At 41.1% G+C, this 17,353-nt stretch overlaps 1 protein-coding gene across 1 annotated transcript in view; it reads right to left on the bottom strand.

Moving 5' to 3' along the window:
- Positions 1-17,353, bottom strand: part of zmynd11 (zinc finger, MYND-type containing 11) — a 162,261-nt gene that overhangs the window by 131,920 nt on the left and 12,988 nt on the right. Inside the window, exons 2-3 of the mRNA XM_084313668.1 lie at positions 16,901-17,032; positions 8,609-8,765 (exon numbers count right to left, since the gene is read on the bottom strand). Of these exons, the coding sequence (XP_084169794.1) occupies positions 8,609-8,765; positions 16,901-17,031 (288 nt within the window). The 5' untranslated portion in view covers position 17,032. The remainder of the gene's footprint in view (positions 1-8,608; positions 8,766-16,900; positions 17,033-17,353) is intronic.

The following is a 17,353-nucleotide window of genomic DNA, read 5'->3' as shown; positions in this document are numbered from 1 at the left end:
ATTATCACCTCGGCGTCGCCGGCGGCGCACCTTTCATAAAAGAGCCCATAACTCCTGTTCTAAAGAATCTACCTGTATTTTTACCCTTTGTTGACGTTTTTTAACTTGTAATTGTGAACGAACGAAGACATGCAGAAACAAACGTTTTTTTTCATTGTGTACATCAACTTGTCGTCGTCAAATGAGCCAAACCATTTCCCCATAGTTATAATATAAAATATAGAAATAGCTCCGCTAAGATCATGAGATATGCTAAAATCGCCCAGGAATCCTGGCAATCCACAGTCATTTTCCGGATTTCTGGCCGGCACCCAAAGTGTTAAAAAATAATTTAATGAAAATGTACTAAGAGTAGTCTACTGACACACTAATAAAAAATGTATTTACATCTAAGACCATTTATATAAAAACTTTTGGGTGCCTTTTTTTGCACAGTACTGTGTTTTCTATCCACTTTAGCCAAACATACACACACACACCACATATATATATATATATATATATATATATATATATATATATATATATATATATATATGTATATACACACACACTACTGTGAGAAAATAATAATCACACACACAAAGGGATAATGGCTTATAGCAGCGTTTCCGTTAGCCGGTAATTACCGGTATTTGACCGGCAAAATATGTTGAAGTCCGAATATTTAAATCTCTCCGGTCTTAATGTCCGGTGAAAATAATTCCTCTAAGCACAATTTTATTATTTGAATTGTATTAAAATCGGCTAAAATTAAATAGCCTATGCGATGAACGAAACAATAATTCCATTTTCAGTTTAATTGTTGCTTCACTCTGATAGGATGGCGCCGCTCAGATGTGAAACTTATTTCTTTTTTTTGAGCCTGCACGCTCTGGCCACCATAACGACAAACAGGTATACGAGGAAGAGAGAGAGATGGCGAAACAAGCTAAGCTTAGTAAATATTTCATGAAACCAAGCACAAGCAGGTCTAATAATGACAACGAAGATGAGTCTTCTGAACTTGAAGTCACAGAGACCGCTGACGCTGATGCCGTGGTGGCTCCCGCGGAAAAGAAACAAAAATGTCGAGCGTACTTTTACTATTAATTTATTGATTGAACCACAAAGAGCATCCCCAGTCTGCTGCTACCATTGCGAGCCTCGCCTGTTCCAATGGGGATCTATTAAAGTCGAACCAGCAACTAAAGTCGCTGTTCTCGCAGCCGTCGCAGGTACAAAACGGATAGGCACAACGAGAGACGGGGTGAGTGAGGGTTGACATTTTTAATCATATGCAACTGTTGGTTGACTGCCGTGTCACATAGTAATGCATATTATTGATTATAACTAAATGTAGGCTATAACCTATAATGAAATTAACAAATGCGTTACACGCATGTGGCTCGTCCTCTCTGCATGTGGCGACGAGCTAGCAAACGAGGCAATGTGATGATCAACTACAGTTTGCTGTGTGTGAAGTTGAACATTATGATATGTGTGACGTGTCTGATACAACGAGGTGAAGCGATGTCTACTCGAGATTCATTTGGGGGTGCGTGTGACAGAGCTGCTGCAGCGCAAGCCTGCGGGGCGGGAGCTTGATGCTGGTAGCGTATCGCACTAACTTGAGAGGCGAGAGATAGTAATTTGATTCTGCAAATCAATTTCTCATTCTTCGCTTGATGTAATTAATACACATGTCCAATTATAACGGAATTCGTTAGCTCATAAAAATGTGATTATAATAGACTGCTGTTTAAAACTCTGACCGGAATATCTCGAATATGTCCGGTGATAGAAATCTTGCAGGACACCCAGACCGGCACGAATATGTTCTAACGGAAACGCTGGCTTATAGCAGACTTAATGATTTTAGAATATTTCAGATAATGAAATTAAATATTTATCATCAACTATCCAGTTAGTATTTATACTGTCTGTAACGTTTGGCTACTTTAAATCATTGAATGTAGAGAGAGCTGTACTGTATTGTACCCATTCTGCAATCTGTTAATAAAGTTTTCAATCAATCAGAGCGAGAGAGAGAGAGAGAGAGAGAGAGAGAGAGGGGGCGAGAACGAATGAGAGAGCCAGCCCCCCCCCCCGGGTTTTGTTCTAGGTTCGCGTTTTGATCGTCTAAGCTGCCGTAGGTGATGATGTCACACTCTAATGTAAACAGGAAGCGTTTAACAGACGGAGATGGAAAGTGGATGATATACAGTAACAGAAACGAATAACCAATAAATATGAAGTTATGTTTAAACTAGGGCTGTCAGTTTATCGCGTTAATTAGAATAATTAATTACACAGCAAATTATCGCATTATGAAAATTAACTCAAAATTTATTACAATTTTTTTTTTTTTTTTAATAATATTTTTTTTGTATCTCATTCATTCCATAAGAATGTAGAATACACATTTACAGACTTTTTTATTTTTTAATATGGTCCATTTGCATGTTCTTGGTATCTGATTCTAGGGACATCTATATGAATCTCAGGGAATGTATTCCCAGTGTCAGAAATACTGTGGGCTAGATCCACAAAGAATGGATTGCACGGTGCAAGTTGCACCCTGGTCTGCATCCCCTTAACAATTGTGTGCCGTACTGTATTGTACCCATTCTGCAATCTGTTAATAACATTTTCATTCAATCAATCAATCTGCGCAGTGATTGATTGAATGAAAATTTTATTTTGAGTAAATTGTAATGAACCAAATGAGAATATCAATACATTTTATTGTATCTTTGACTGTGAATAACACCATGCTCAAATTGACCAGACCTGAAAAATCTAAGCAAATTAATAGATGGAAGATGATTAAACAGAAGGTTTTGTAGATACAGTACTGAATTCTGCCATCCGGACACATGCAATTTGAAATATGATTATATAATATAGAATATCAGGCATAAAATTGTTATGCGATTAAAATGTGATTAATTAGATTAATTAATTACAAATCCTGTAATTAATTAGATAAATTTTTTTAATCGCCTGACAGCACTAGTTTAAACTTCTGTTGTCAAGCGTTGTCAATATAACCCACCCCCTTTCCTCCCGAATGGAACTAGTGTTGTGGAGTCCGCTTTGACTGGTGTCCAGGGTTAGCAGCAGCTAACACTAGTTAGCTTAGCATAATCCTAATGGATACCGTGGATAGCAGCTAACGTTAGCCCATTGCTCGTGTCAATCAAATTGCATGTTATTAAAGGTCCTCGCTGGTCTGTCTAATGAAATTACAACCGCAACATTATGCCCTGGTTGTAGGCTAATGTTTTATCCAATTTGTATGGATTAATTTAGGAGTGAAATGCGAATGAAGGGTTGCAATCACTACTCGCAAGCTTGCCCCCAGATGATATTTTCCACTCGCACCGGCCAGATTAGGGGGCAATTTGCGACGAGATGCTCGCAGTGTACAGCCTTATGCTCATGTGTTTCCCTACACTTCATGCGTTCTTGGAGGGAAACAAAGTTGTCATGGGTGAACCTGTAAAAAGCCTAATAACAGAACACCTCAACCAACTCGCTGAGCAGCTACGGACATATTTCCCACCTATGGATGCATCTCAGACGTGGATTCAATTATTTTTTTGCCAATCTGTTTCTGAGTCTATGCATGTAATTCTCATTTTGTTCTTTTGTGTGGTGAAGTATTTTATTTTGTTTGTCATACTTTGGTATGTGTTCTTATTGGATTAAACCTGATGCCTTTAGTGCGCCTATGAATAGACTGTGTTGTCTTTTTTATGTTGGGCATTGGGGGGGGGCGTCAGCTAGGTCGGGAGGTGACAGGGGGTGCATGGCCAAAAAAGTTTGGGAACCGCACTCTAGTTCAGCGCAGCGCCGCTGCTGAATGCATATAGGGGAAACACTGAAGCTTTTTACGAATCACACCAGCATGTGTATTCTAGGCTGTGTGATGGTACTGTAGGCATGTATTGTATAGTAGTGTATATAGGGCTCATTCCCTTTAATTCGTAAGCTTAGCATTGTATAGTATTTTATCTTAGTACCTTTTATCATGTCTATCTATTATCTATTCTATTTTATTCTATTATTATTATTTGTATTTTTTGCACAATCAAGGCGGCAATGACCACCTTCATTTCACTACATATCTTGTGTATGCATGCGACTAATAAATCTCTTGAATCCATTGTTTTGCCTTTTGGCTGCAAGTAAAAAAAAAATATATATATATATATATTTTAAAGACGACATTTGGAATCTTTTCACCTTTTGTGATTTCTTAACAATTAACCCTTTCACTACCACACTACAGAAGGTTAACCCTTTCACTACCACACTACAGACGGTTAAGTGTGGTAGTGAAAGGGTTACCCTTCTGTAGTGTGGTTGTGAGAAAAGGTTAACCCTTTGTCGTGTGGCAGTGAAAGGGTTAAAAGTCTGTATCTTCGCAGTGAAAGGGTGAATTCTTTGGTAGTGTGGTAGTGAAAGGGTTAAGTGGCAATAAAAAGCCACAAGCCAGCCTTTGATACAAGAGTATGAATAACCAACACAGTCTCATCAGAAAAGGTAAATAAAGTACTAATCAAACACAGGAAGAAGAAAAATAGTAGTAGTAAGTAATATATTTACGTATTGTATCGGCAAAAGTCCAAAACAAATGCCACAACCAGGAGTTGATCCAACAATCATTGCAGTTGCAGGCGAGTGCTCTCACCACTATCCAACTATGATTATTGTTGAGTTAGTTTTAACATTTACTTAACCCTAACTTTATGTCTGTTAAGGTTAGAGTTCGATCCCTAGCAAGGGAAAAGATAAAAAGTAAAAAGAATATTATATGTACTTATTGGTAATATGTAGGGTTGGGTACCGTTCACATTTGAACCGATACCGGTACCTGTGAATCGATACCGGTACCTTTTTCGGTACTTTAGTGTCTAAAATGTTTATCCACCTACCTCAGTTGTAAAAAGTGTGTCCAAACTTCAAATGATTTATTATCATTATTTATTTAGAATGATTTGTTTATATTAGTGCCGTCAATTGATTAATCGCATGATTGTCCATAGTTAACTCGCAATTAACACTTTCGTGCCAGCCGTGCCAGTCCTATATACCCCGTTGAGTGCCAACGCTCTATTCAATGACAGAGCGCTCACATTTGTGAACGCATAAACTATATCTTAAATTATGGCTATGTGTCTAATACGACCGTCACTTATCAATGACTTGTTTGCAGTCAACATTGTCGAAACGGATTTATTTATTTTTTTAAATCGGTCCATTTCCGTTTATACCATTTAGAAACCCCCTTTTTTTTGTTTTAAACTTTCAGGAAAAAAAAGATTCTGCAGGAATCGTGCTTTACTGTAATACACAAAACACGTTGTCATTTTTCGGCCTATTTATGAATCGTTTTCAAATAAACGCTAGATTATCGATAGTATATGTGTACTTATGCACGCTATAGAAGCGGGCTGAAAAATCGATTATCTTATTTCCTGATCAGCTACACACACACACATATGGGACACGTTGATTGATATATAGGTGAAAACAGCTCCGATTATCCCAATACTGGTAAAATAGATTCCTTACCTCAGATCAGATGTTCTCCAAAAAGATTATTCCAATTCCTGATCGCCATTCCAAATATCTATCGCGTTTATTGATCCAACGCTGGGTGGTCGAAAGACATATTCCACGCTGTTCTGATGGTGGGCGATGACTGCAATAGGCTCGGATTACATGCCTGACAAGTAAAATGTGGAATCCGGACTCTTTTTTTCCCATGCGTTTCATTCAGTCCAATCCAATGGGGTGCAGTACCATCCAGAGAGACGATAGGGGGCTGTATTTTCCCTGTTCAAGCTCAGACAGATCCCCAGTGGTAACGTGAGGCTAGATTGATGAACATTTTATTTTTTTATTTTTTATTTATGGAAATCGATAATAAAAAAAATAACGGTTAAAAACGATATTTCTCGTCGGTTGACACTCAGCGGTTGGCATGAACTAACGAGAAATCTTGTCGCTGGCACTCAAAGTGTTAATCGCATTTTTAGTGGCGTTAATAGAATTGTGCGTTAACGCGTTAATACCGCGTTAACTTTCACAGCCTTAGTTTATATATAATATTGCAGCGAGCGTCGTCTGCATCTAGCTTTGTAAAGTGTAACCACACTTGCGGCCGTTTTCGGCTTGCCGTTGCCCCGACTGCTTTGTTGTTGAATCAAGTCAAATCCTAGGTAAGCGTGTATTGTGAACGTTGACGTGAACGTGGGGCACACTTCATAGGTTTCGTTTTGCGGTAAACGAAACGTTGACGTCATCGGACTTTATAAAAAAGATTTAATAAAAATAATTTTCTCTTTTCATTTGCATTAGCGAAATGTGGCACCGGTGGATCTCACGTGAATCGGTACTCTGTAGTACCGACGTGATTAGGTCGATACGGATTCTGTACCCATCCCTAGTAATATGTACACATTACATTTTCGATACAATATGACAATATATTACTTCTGGCTACAACATAACGTAAATGTTTTTTCCTGTGGTTGATTAGTACTTTATTTACATATTGTAAGCGAGATCGGGCTGGAATCAGTTACTTTGTGATTTTAAGTAGCCTACATCTTGGCGTTAACCAGAACGTTATGATAATTGCATCCTGCATGAAAAGATTCAATCAAATCCCCCACTGCACTGCATGTGGCAGAACTGAACTCGCATAACGATTTGTTTGAAATATAGATAAAAAAAATTATTAAAAAAGTTTAAACAATGCAAACTCTTACCTTGCTTCCCTCAGCCTTCGGCTCCTGTGATTGCAAGTGAATCAGAAAGTAGTGTTTAAAAGCCCTGCTGCTAACAGTGAGCTAAAGTTCTGTTGCTTACAGTGAGCTAAAGTCCTGCTGCTACCAGTGAGCTGTGCTCTGCTGGATAACTGGTTCATATCCTGAGAGCCTAATCTAAATTACACATTAGCCTACCGTGTATAGTGTATGGTTGTGCATCTCATTAGCCTACTGTGATTAGTTTATGGCTATGCATCTCATTAGCCCACTGTGTCATCTCTCTAAACCAGCGGTTCAAGGAGCGTAGGTATTGATAGAACATGAAGCAGAAACTGTGTGTGTGTAATATATATATATATATTAGGGCTGGGACTTTATTGCGTTAATTTAGATTATTTAACTATAGAAAAAAATATTTAAAAAATGTATTACGCATTTTATCGCATGTCGCGGCACTTTGCTCTGGTCTGTGGGCTCCGGGCTGCGTTTTCATCGATCAAGCAATACATTGTTGGAAAGTTTAATTTGCCGCCTTTCGATCGTCACCCCACTCAACCTATTGCTTGCTTCAGGTCTCGAGTTAGAAGACAAAACATCTGGCAAGCGTAGTTTGACAAGCCGTTCAGACGAGGAAGTCCTTTGTTTTGACTCGAGAGGCGAAATAAAGGCAGTGGACGGCCATTTTGGATAATCACGCTGAATTATTGCGGTACACACATTACAAAAACCTTTGTGAAGTACACATTTTCCGTGAGATTATTTTTTTTTATCCACTTTTTCTCCTCTTTTTCTATTTTTCTCCCATCCCAATTCCATTGTGCCAATTCTCCCCTCCCCTGTCTTGAAAGTTGCTCGCATATGCCCCCCACTGGCCGGTTGTAGGGAGGATAGAAGCCTTGCATCACGTGTCCCCTCCGATACACAAGGAGGCAGCCTGTCGCATCTTTTCACCTGCCAGCGCGGACTCTCATTGGCGAGGTGTAACGTGTGGGAGGCTCACACTACCCCCGCCATTTCCTGTCTCTGCTGTGCAGGCGTCCCCAACCGACCTGTAGGAGTCGCTGTCCACAACGTCCAGATTACCAACCATCGACTTCTACCCGCTAACTCTGCCTATTGATTTAGTATGACGGCTGGCCCAAGCCGGAGGCAACGCCGACAGCCGGAGTCGAACCCGGTGTCTCATGCGTTGGTAACGAGCGCAATGTCCGCTGCGCCACCCAGCCACCACATTTTCCGTGGGATTTTTATAAACTTTGGACCTGTATGACTATAAGACTTCAGGTTATGGAACAGTTGTTTTCCAGCTCCTACCTCTCAGCTGGAACTTAAAAACAGGCATCTGGCAACAAGTAAACAGAAATGCGAGTAAACAAAACATTTACTTTAGTGTATTCAACCCTCTGTTACTCCATTTCATTAGCACTCGAAGTGATTTTTCTTTATTGTAAAAGAAACTTCGGAATGTTACCTTTCAAAAAGAGAAAAGGTCCTTTGCGCTATATGTATATTATATATTATTCCTAAAATTGCTGCACTTTCTTAAAAATTGCATTCATCCGACTGTTGGCCTGTGTAATAGCAAATAAACTAAAATAAAGATTTCGCTGCTTAAACGTATGTATAATGTATATTAATTTATTCACTCGAATACCAAAATCCATTTTAATTGAAAAATGCCACCATGTAAAGCGACCTTGGGTTTTATGAAAGGCACTATATAAAACGAAGTTCTTATTATTATTATTAAAAGTCAGAACTATACCTTTAAAGCCTCTGAGGAGCTAGTGAATGGGAACATCCTCCCACCATTGAGACAGTAAGGTTCTAAAAGGGGAGCTCACCTCGTCCCCGGGCAGCCAGTAGCCCTCCTGCTCGATGCCAGCCTTGGAGCCCTTGCAGCCCACGGTCAGAGTCTCCACCACCAGGCCGTCCTTCACCGCCAGGCTCAGCTGCCGCGCCGTCTCCTTGGGGTGCATCCCGAACACACGGCTCAGGTACCTGTGTACAGGGGTCAAGTGAATTGATTGTGTACAGGGGTCAAGTGAATTGATTGTGTACAGGGGTCAAGTGAATTGATTGTGTACAGGGGTCAAGTGAATTGATTGTGTACGGGGGTCAGGTGAATTGATTGTGTACGGGGGTCAGGTGAATTTATTGTGTACAGGGGTCAGGTGAATTTATTGTGTACGGGGGTCAGGTGAATTTATTGTGTACAGGGGTCAAGTGAATTGATTTGATTGTGTACAGGCGTCAGGTGAATTGATTCGATTGTGTACAGTAACAGGGGTCAGGTGAATTGATTTGATTGTGTACAGGGGTCAGGTGAATTGATTTGATTGTGTACAGGGGTCAGGTGAATTGATTTGATTGTGTACGGGGGTCAGGTGAATCGATTGTGTACAGGGGTCAGAAACCCCTCCCTCTGGTGTTTGCCCTAACGAAACCCCTCCAGGGCAAACACTGCAGGGAGGGGTTTCGTTAGGGCAAACACCGCAAGCAGGGAGAGGTTTCGTTAGGGTAAAAGTTGAAAACTTGTGTTTTCCCCATATTATTGGATCTAAAGTGAATGTAGCCACCATCCGATATGTGAAGGGCAACCAGACACACAAATAGACAGACAAGATTCCTCCCTTCATAGTTAGATAATAATAGACAAAGCCTATCAGAACTTGGGAGTAGATCCAATAACAACCGTTGGAGCAGCAGCGGCCTAAACGTTTCTGACCAGAAGGTCGCTGTTGCTAATCTGCTAGGGGTGTAATGGTACATGTATCCGTACTGAACCGTTTCAGTACTGGACCTTTGGTTCAGTACGCGCTGTGTACCGAACGAATGCAACAGTACGCTAAGTTAACCAGCAAAGGAACGCGTTTTTTTTTTTGCATGCAGGATTGTATTCATAACTCAAACTTCACCCCTTCCAGAAATATAACTTGCGCAAAGGGTCAGATGTTCGTTCAGCCCATGCACAACACAGAGATTAGACTACCTGTAATTTAGCATAGCCTCATAGTGTGGCGAACACACACACACACACACACACACACCCCCTCTCTGTCTCAGTGCGTGAGGAGGATTGGTGCTACAGTAGATAATAGGTATGGCTATTAGGGGTGTAACGATGCGACCTCACAACGATTAATTTCGATTACGATTATTCAGGCAACTATTCAATGCATCATGAAATCTCTTCATTTGACCACGATTCGATTTGATTAATTTTCTATCAGTTAATTCCCCAAAAAATGTTGAATACACAAATGTGGCTGGGGGAACTGATCACTCAGCATGAATAGACTATAGGTCAATAAAAACAAGACACCAAAAAAAAAAAAAAAAAAACATTAAAAAAAAAATATATATATAAAGAAAATTATAATAATTCCGATTCATTTAGATTATAATCGATTCTAACATTTTCAAATCGATGCAGTTGAATAGTCACATTAGAATCGATGCATTTCGATTAATCGATGCATCGTTACACCCCTAATGGGTATGCAAGACTAGTCTATCACCAGCCTTCACATTCAAAAGCCCAACCACTACCTCCTACTGCTAATGTCTATATTACTATAGTATGCACTCACGAGTGTAGCACTCAACTTCGACACCGTTTGATGAAGAATACCACTTACCATTAGCTGCCAGGGGTGTCTGCTGACATGTTGTACACAATTTCTAAGTCGCTTTGGATAATAAAAGCATCAGCTAAATGACTCAAATGTATTTACACGTCTGAAAACTCATGCTGCATATGCATACCAATGGAAGAAACAAAAATCGACATGTTGATCTCAACACATGCTCCATCAACATCTGTAGTATTGTGTGTTCCAATATCTGTCCATTTAGTCAGCGAGCCATAGGTAGATTTATAGGTGAACCTTGTTTTGTCGGTTGCAATTTCTTTTCCTTTTTTTTTCTTGGAGCTTGGGGGTACCTCTTCAAAATACAAGAGGGTGCTCAGTGATATCCCTTGGGCATTTTCAGATATTAACCCCTTCATGCCTGAAAACGCCAAAATCACACAAAAATAGAGATGTATGATATTGTATGCTGAATATAAATTAAATGCATCAAATTACATTCTCTAATGTTTTTTCATGCAAGGGGTGATGTGAAATTAATATTGATGAGTTTTGTTGGGGCAGTTGGTTCACTGATGGCTGAAAGTGGGCTCTCTAGTGTCCCGTCAGAAGTCTTTGGAGGGGTTGCCAAGATGTTGGATGGGAAGAATGTACGGGCCCTGCGGATGATGGCAGAGGTGTTAAGGAGCCTGATCACAGATGGCCATTTTCAGAAAGCAGATGACCCGAGGAGAGCCTTGCCTTGGTTCACATAGCAAGCCAGAGCAGAACTGCCAAACTTTGGGTTGAGGTCTTGGTGAAACCAGTGTTGCTGATTGTAGTGGCTTCTTGTAGGTCAACCAGGTAGTGTCTTTAACACGCACACTCCAAAAAAATCCAAAACGAGATCCAAGGTATTATGAATTAAATTATAGATTTATTTTAAGCATCTAAATAAAACACCAAAAGAAAGATTCCAATACTCATAAATAATAGTATTCTAACACTGATGTGGTTTAAAGAAAAATATATGACCTGGCACCTTCACCAAACATTTTTACCATGCCTAGGCCTTCTCTTCCTGCTCATTAAACCACCTGAGATTCCAAGAGTCCCCGCCCCCCACTCTCAACATGCACTACCGGCCTTTGGATACTAGGTGGGGTAAATGACTACAGAGGGGCAGAAACTAAATGTAAACAAATGATAGATACAATAAGAACACAATAGAATGGCTCCAACACTGATTATGTCCTACATCCGGGCCGAATGCGAGGGTGACTGGCTTCTCCATCTGACCATGTTCCGGAAGATGCTTCCCTACTACTTTGCAGCCGGCCATATCAACTATGCCAGGTATGGCCTCTACTACCTCCGGTCCATGTAAAAGCTTCCTCCATGTGTCCAAAGCTATTTCCTCCAGGGGCAACATGTCACGAGACACCTCAGCGGAATATGGAATGGCCTGTGGAGTGACCAGTTCATAGAGTCCATCTTCATGAGGTATGGCCACAGTGCAGGAGGGATCATTGGTACAACCCTGAAGCCAGAGGCACTGAAGATCTGGGCAATGAGCCGCCACATCTGCTGCAAAATCGAGTCGGACATGAAGGAGATGGAAGAGAAAACAAACACTTCCAAAGTTCAGCTCTATCACAAAGAGGAGAGCAAAGCCAGGGTTATAGCAGACACCAAGGACAGCTGGACTGTCAGAAACTAGATACATGCCTCCATCCATTGGAACTAGGGCTGGGCGATATGGCCTAAATATGATATCACGAAATTTTCTGACCTTTCGGCGATACACGATACACATCACGATGTTTTTCTTTTTTTCCCCAAACAATTCATTATGAGGCTTACCAAGACAATTTGAGTTTGCAAGCTAACATTAAAGACTAAATAAAATACCCATGCATTTAGCATTTTTATATTATATATTAGATTTAGATTATTGGATTATTAGATTATATATTGCATATATTTAGCAATGAGATATTATATGATTTAGATATGAAATATGATTAATTGAAAATGGGGGACCCTGATGTAAACAAGACGAAATACTTTCTCTGGTCTGCATCCCCTTAACAATTGTATGTATTGAGCTGTACTGTACCCATTCTGCAATATGTTAATAACGTTTTAAATCAATCAATCAATCAATAAATAGCATTTTAGCATTTTTATGAAACTACTGTATATTTGTATGTCTCTAAATGTTTTGATGAATTGAAAATGGAGGACCCTTATGTAAAAAAGCCGAAAGTCTTTTTCTGGTCTTCATCCCCCAGTCCACTGTTGTTGTATTGAGCTGTACTGTATTGTACCCATTCTGCAATCGTTAATAACGTTTCCATTCATTCGATCATTCAGCCGGCAGAGTCTGCCAATTACGTCACACCGATTGAACCCGCCCTGCTGTTCTTAGCACCAATCGGCAAGCTCTATGCGTTTTTTACTTCCGCAATTGATTTTGACGAGAGCTGAGCTCAGCTCAACGACAACAACAGCTCCCTGCGGCAGACGAGTGATTACCAGCGCACCGCAGCATGACTAAACAAGCCATAATGATTTTATTGCAACGAATGTTATAATAAAAGCCTTTCCATACATCTGTCTGATTGAAAACTTTATTAACAGACCGCAGAATGGGCATGCACAACTCCGCACGGGCTGAGATATGAACAGTAACGCTTGCTATCTATGTCGTCATTGGACATTGCTATGTTTGGGTAAATACGCTAATGTTATTGAACGTGTAACTATATAACGTTAATGCCACAAAACGAATGCCTTTGTTAATAATAATTAGTAACTTTGATGCAGTAGTGTGTGTGGGGGCGGCGTTGTTCAAAAGTTTGAACGGGTGTGGACCAGATTGACGCGACACAATCCTCTTGGGCAAAACATCACGATATCCACAATACGTTAAAAAAGTGTATCGTTAATGAACTGTACCCGATATTTATATAATATCGTCATATCGCCCAGCCCTAATTGGAACCCCATGAACATCCTGCAGAAAGCATTGTGAACATCACCAGTGGGAAGATAGCCCCAGCGCCTGTTAATGTAGACAATGCTTTTTTATTTATTATTATTATCTTTTCCCCCCCTTCTTTTTTCGTTTTTCTCCCCTCCCAATGTTAGTCGTTATGCCAATTCCCAATCCCATTCCTGGTCGTTGCGCACTCTACCCCCGGGCCCCTACCGTCGGTCTGGGAGGGCGGAGACTATCACATGCTTCCTCCGACACGTGTACCCAGCCCACCACTTCTTTTCACCTGGCAGCGCGGACTCTCACTGGGAGAGTGTAACGTGTGGAAGGTCACAATACCTCCCTCCAGATCCTTCCCTCGCTGTGCAGGCGCCCCGACCGAACTGTAGGAGTCGCTGTTTACAACGACCCGGACCCACCCACCGGCTTCCCTCCCGCTGACTGCCAATCGAGCCAGTATGACGGCCGGCCAAGCCGGAGGCAACGCTGACAGCCGGATTCGATACCAGTGTCTCTTGCGTTGGTGACGAGCGCTTAGTCCGCTGCGCCACCCAGCCGCCTACGATGTAGACAATGCTGTACAGATTGTCTCTCCAATGTTAGCAGATTTTGAAAATAGCTGGCTAAAGGGATTTTACGGCACAATCTCAAAACAAGTGAAGACAAATGGCAATAACAGTCAAATCCGTCCAAGTTGGTGACGCCAAAATGTATGACTTAAATGTCATAAACTCAAGGGTCATCGCACTGTTCTCTAGTGACCACAGTGTTGACGTGAAGGATGTTCTCTCCCACGAGCTGGCACCAGTCCCAACTGCCATGTTCACTGAGGAAGGAATGCGACTGTGTAAAGCCAAGTCCACATTGAAGAAGTCACTTCAGGTGGAAGTCTCGAAGAGGAAAGCCGGTGACACAGACATCACTGTCATTGATGGATCTGGACTTCTTTGGACAATCCACTGGCCAGCTGATTGCACTGTCACTGATTTCATTGAAAATGTTAAGGCACGGCTAACTTCATACCTCTTAGAGAGACATCTACCTTATCTTTGACAGATATTATGACTACAGTATCAAGTCCGTCACCAGAGATGTTAGGGAGACAATGATCAACAAAAAGCATCATCTCCTCCTATCAACCAAGCTACCAGCCCAGACAGTTGTCCTGTCATCCATCAAGAAACAGCTAAACAAATTACTGTGTGAAGAACTGAGCAAAGACGGGCTATTCCATCTACAGAGCACAAACACACACAAGTTGGTGTTGACAGGTCAGGAGTCATGTCCCATCGAGATGGAAGAGAGACTGACGAGATATGATCTAGAAAATCAGCAGGTAGAAGCTGACACCATCGTCGTCCAACAAGTCCTGAGGTGTGCTGGAGAAGCCCATCAAATCACAGTGGTTTCTGATGATGGATGTTTTTGTCCTACTTCTTCACATTACCATCAGGCAGGACTGGATGTACCACTCATCATGGAATCCCCCCACAAAGAGAGAGTAATAGTGGACATGAAGTCAACACTGGCCAAGCAGAAACAAGTTGTCGAACACCTTTTACCAGCCCATGCCATATCAGGATGTGACACTGTAGCGTCGTACTATGGGTTGGGAAAAGGCTCTGTCATCAATGCCCTGAAATCTGATTACGACCTATCAGCCATTGGCATTTGGCAATGTGGATGCACCATTTCAGCAAGTCCTTGACCAAGCCACTCGTCTTCATCTCAGCCGGTTATGGCATAACAGAGAGCACAGACATGACACACACAAGGCTACTGGGAAAAATGGGAAAGGACATGAGTTCACCAAATCTAGCTGCTCTACCTCCAACAAAGGAAGCGTTCATTGAAAATGTGAGAGGGCCCACTTCCATGCGTACCGCTGGCAAAATCTCATTACGAATCTGCCACCTGCAATGAACCCAGAGGAATTTGGTGGAACAAACTGCCCACCACAGTTAGGACAGCCGAAACCCGCCCAATCTTTCGCCGTTGACTAAAGACGCACTTCTTCAACCATTATCTGAAATGAAGAAAAAAATTATAATCTAACCCTAACTAACCTTACTGTCATGCACGTGTCCTAATATACTAACCTACACTACACTGTAGCACTCAACACTTTGATGAACATTGTTACTCAGCTGATAGAGTTGTGCCCTTCCTGATGACTCGTCGTACAGAAGTCGCTTTGGATAAAAGAGTCAGCTAAATGACTAAATGTAAAATTTGGATGGAAAAAAGACACCTGTAACAGGGCACTGATCCCAATCCACCTACCAGAAGATAAAACTTGTCCTTCACACAAGTGAGTATGCACTTGTTTGATTTAGTTAGATACATTTTGTGGGGGGGGGGGTGGGGGGGCTGCACCCCTTTTCCTGTTGCAAATTGTTTTGTTCACCATATGAATAAATGGACCAACACAATGCAAACTTAAGTGTGTGTGTGTCACTGCTAGGGCTGCACGATTTTGGGAAATAATCCAATTGCGATTTTTCGGACAGATATTGCGCTTGCGATTAAATTTGCGATTATAATTATATATTTTTTAAGCAGCCCCACAGAGGTTTATTGTAAAATGCGGCTTGCATCTGGCCTACGCGGTGGGTCTTTTCAGGACACCGAGCCTGAAAATGTTTCTTTTTACCTGGGAATCGATACCGGTACCTTTTTTTCTGTACTTTACTCTCCCTCTCGTCTAAACTTCACAACACACAATCTAAAACCCCTTACCTCCCTCTCCCAAACCGATCTTGTATCTCAATGGGACATCCTGGTTAAATAAATGTAAAAAATAAATAATTGCGATAATTTAAAAAAAAAAAATTGATAATGGCATCATTCCAAATCGCGATTTCGATTTAAAATCGATTAATCGTTCAGCCCTAGTCACTGCTAATAACTGCTACAAAAGTTGTTTTACAGGCCTGTCTTCTTGAAAGGGTTCATATTAATCACCCCTTGTATGAAAAAACATTAGAGAATGTAATTTGATGCATTTCATTTATATTCAGCATGCAATATCCTACATCTCTATTTTTGTGTGATTTTGGCATTTTCGGCCATGAAGGGGTTAATATCTGAAAATGTTACATGTTAATATTAATGTTAATATACATTTCACACCCCCCCCCCAAAACATTAGAGCATGTAATTTGAAAATGTATATTCAGCAGCATGCAATATCATAAATGATATTGGCATTTCCAGGCATGAAAGGGTTAATATCTGAAAATGCCCAAGGGATATCACCAAGCACCCTCTTGTATTTTGAAGAGGTACCCCCAAGCTCCAAGAAACGGCAAAAGAAATAATTGCAACCGACAAAACATGGCTCCCGGACTAATTTAAACTGTAAGGTTTTGAGCTTGCATTATTCAAAATGCCTGTGTATTATGAGCTTTCACAAGCAGTGGGTGTCTCCCATTTCTCCATAAGGCTTCCTCCACTACCTCCTCCTGTGATATAAATGCAATCAATTTAGTTGGTAGTAGTGTGAGGGAGGAAAAGGAAAGGTGTGGTAGTGAGGGTAATGGGACGCAGTAGGGGTCACTTACTTTGAGATCCTGTCCATGTTCGCTATCTGTTTCTGGTTGCGGACGACCTCGATAGCCGCCCAGACGTACTGGACCACCTTGGGGTCCGCTTGCCTCTTCTTCATCACACGAGACATGACTTCCTTATTCATCCTGGGAGAGGAAACGGAACATCAATAAACATCTTTCAAAAACTACACAAATGTAGAAAAGGAAGGTTTTTTGCGTTTAGCTTGTTCTGTTCCGTCACTGCATCGATGTAGAATCGTCCACGTCACGATGCATTTTAGAGTCGAGAAATTTCCATTTCCACATCCTTACATCTGATTGGTAAGCATGAAAAAACCTTGAATCAGACTGGCTGTATAACGTATCCCAAATCACAGGCTTTGCGATTTGCTAATCGCATAATTTCAAATTGCGATTTCTATTAAAAATTGTTCAGCCCTAGGGCGGCGTAGCGGAGATTGCACT

The sequence above is a fragment of the Notolepis coatsorum genome (genome assembly GCF_963971535.1).
Source record: "Notolepis coatsorum genome assembly, chromosome: 4".
Lineage (NCBI taxonomy): Eukaryota > Metazoa > Chordata > Actinopteri > Aulopiformes > Paralepididae > Notolepis > Notolepis coatsorum.
The sequence above is the reverse complement of the archived record's forward strand: the minus strand, read 5'-3'. Positions and strand labels throughout refer to the sequence as shown.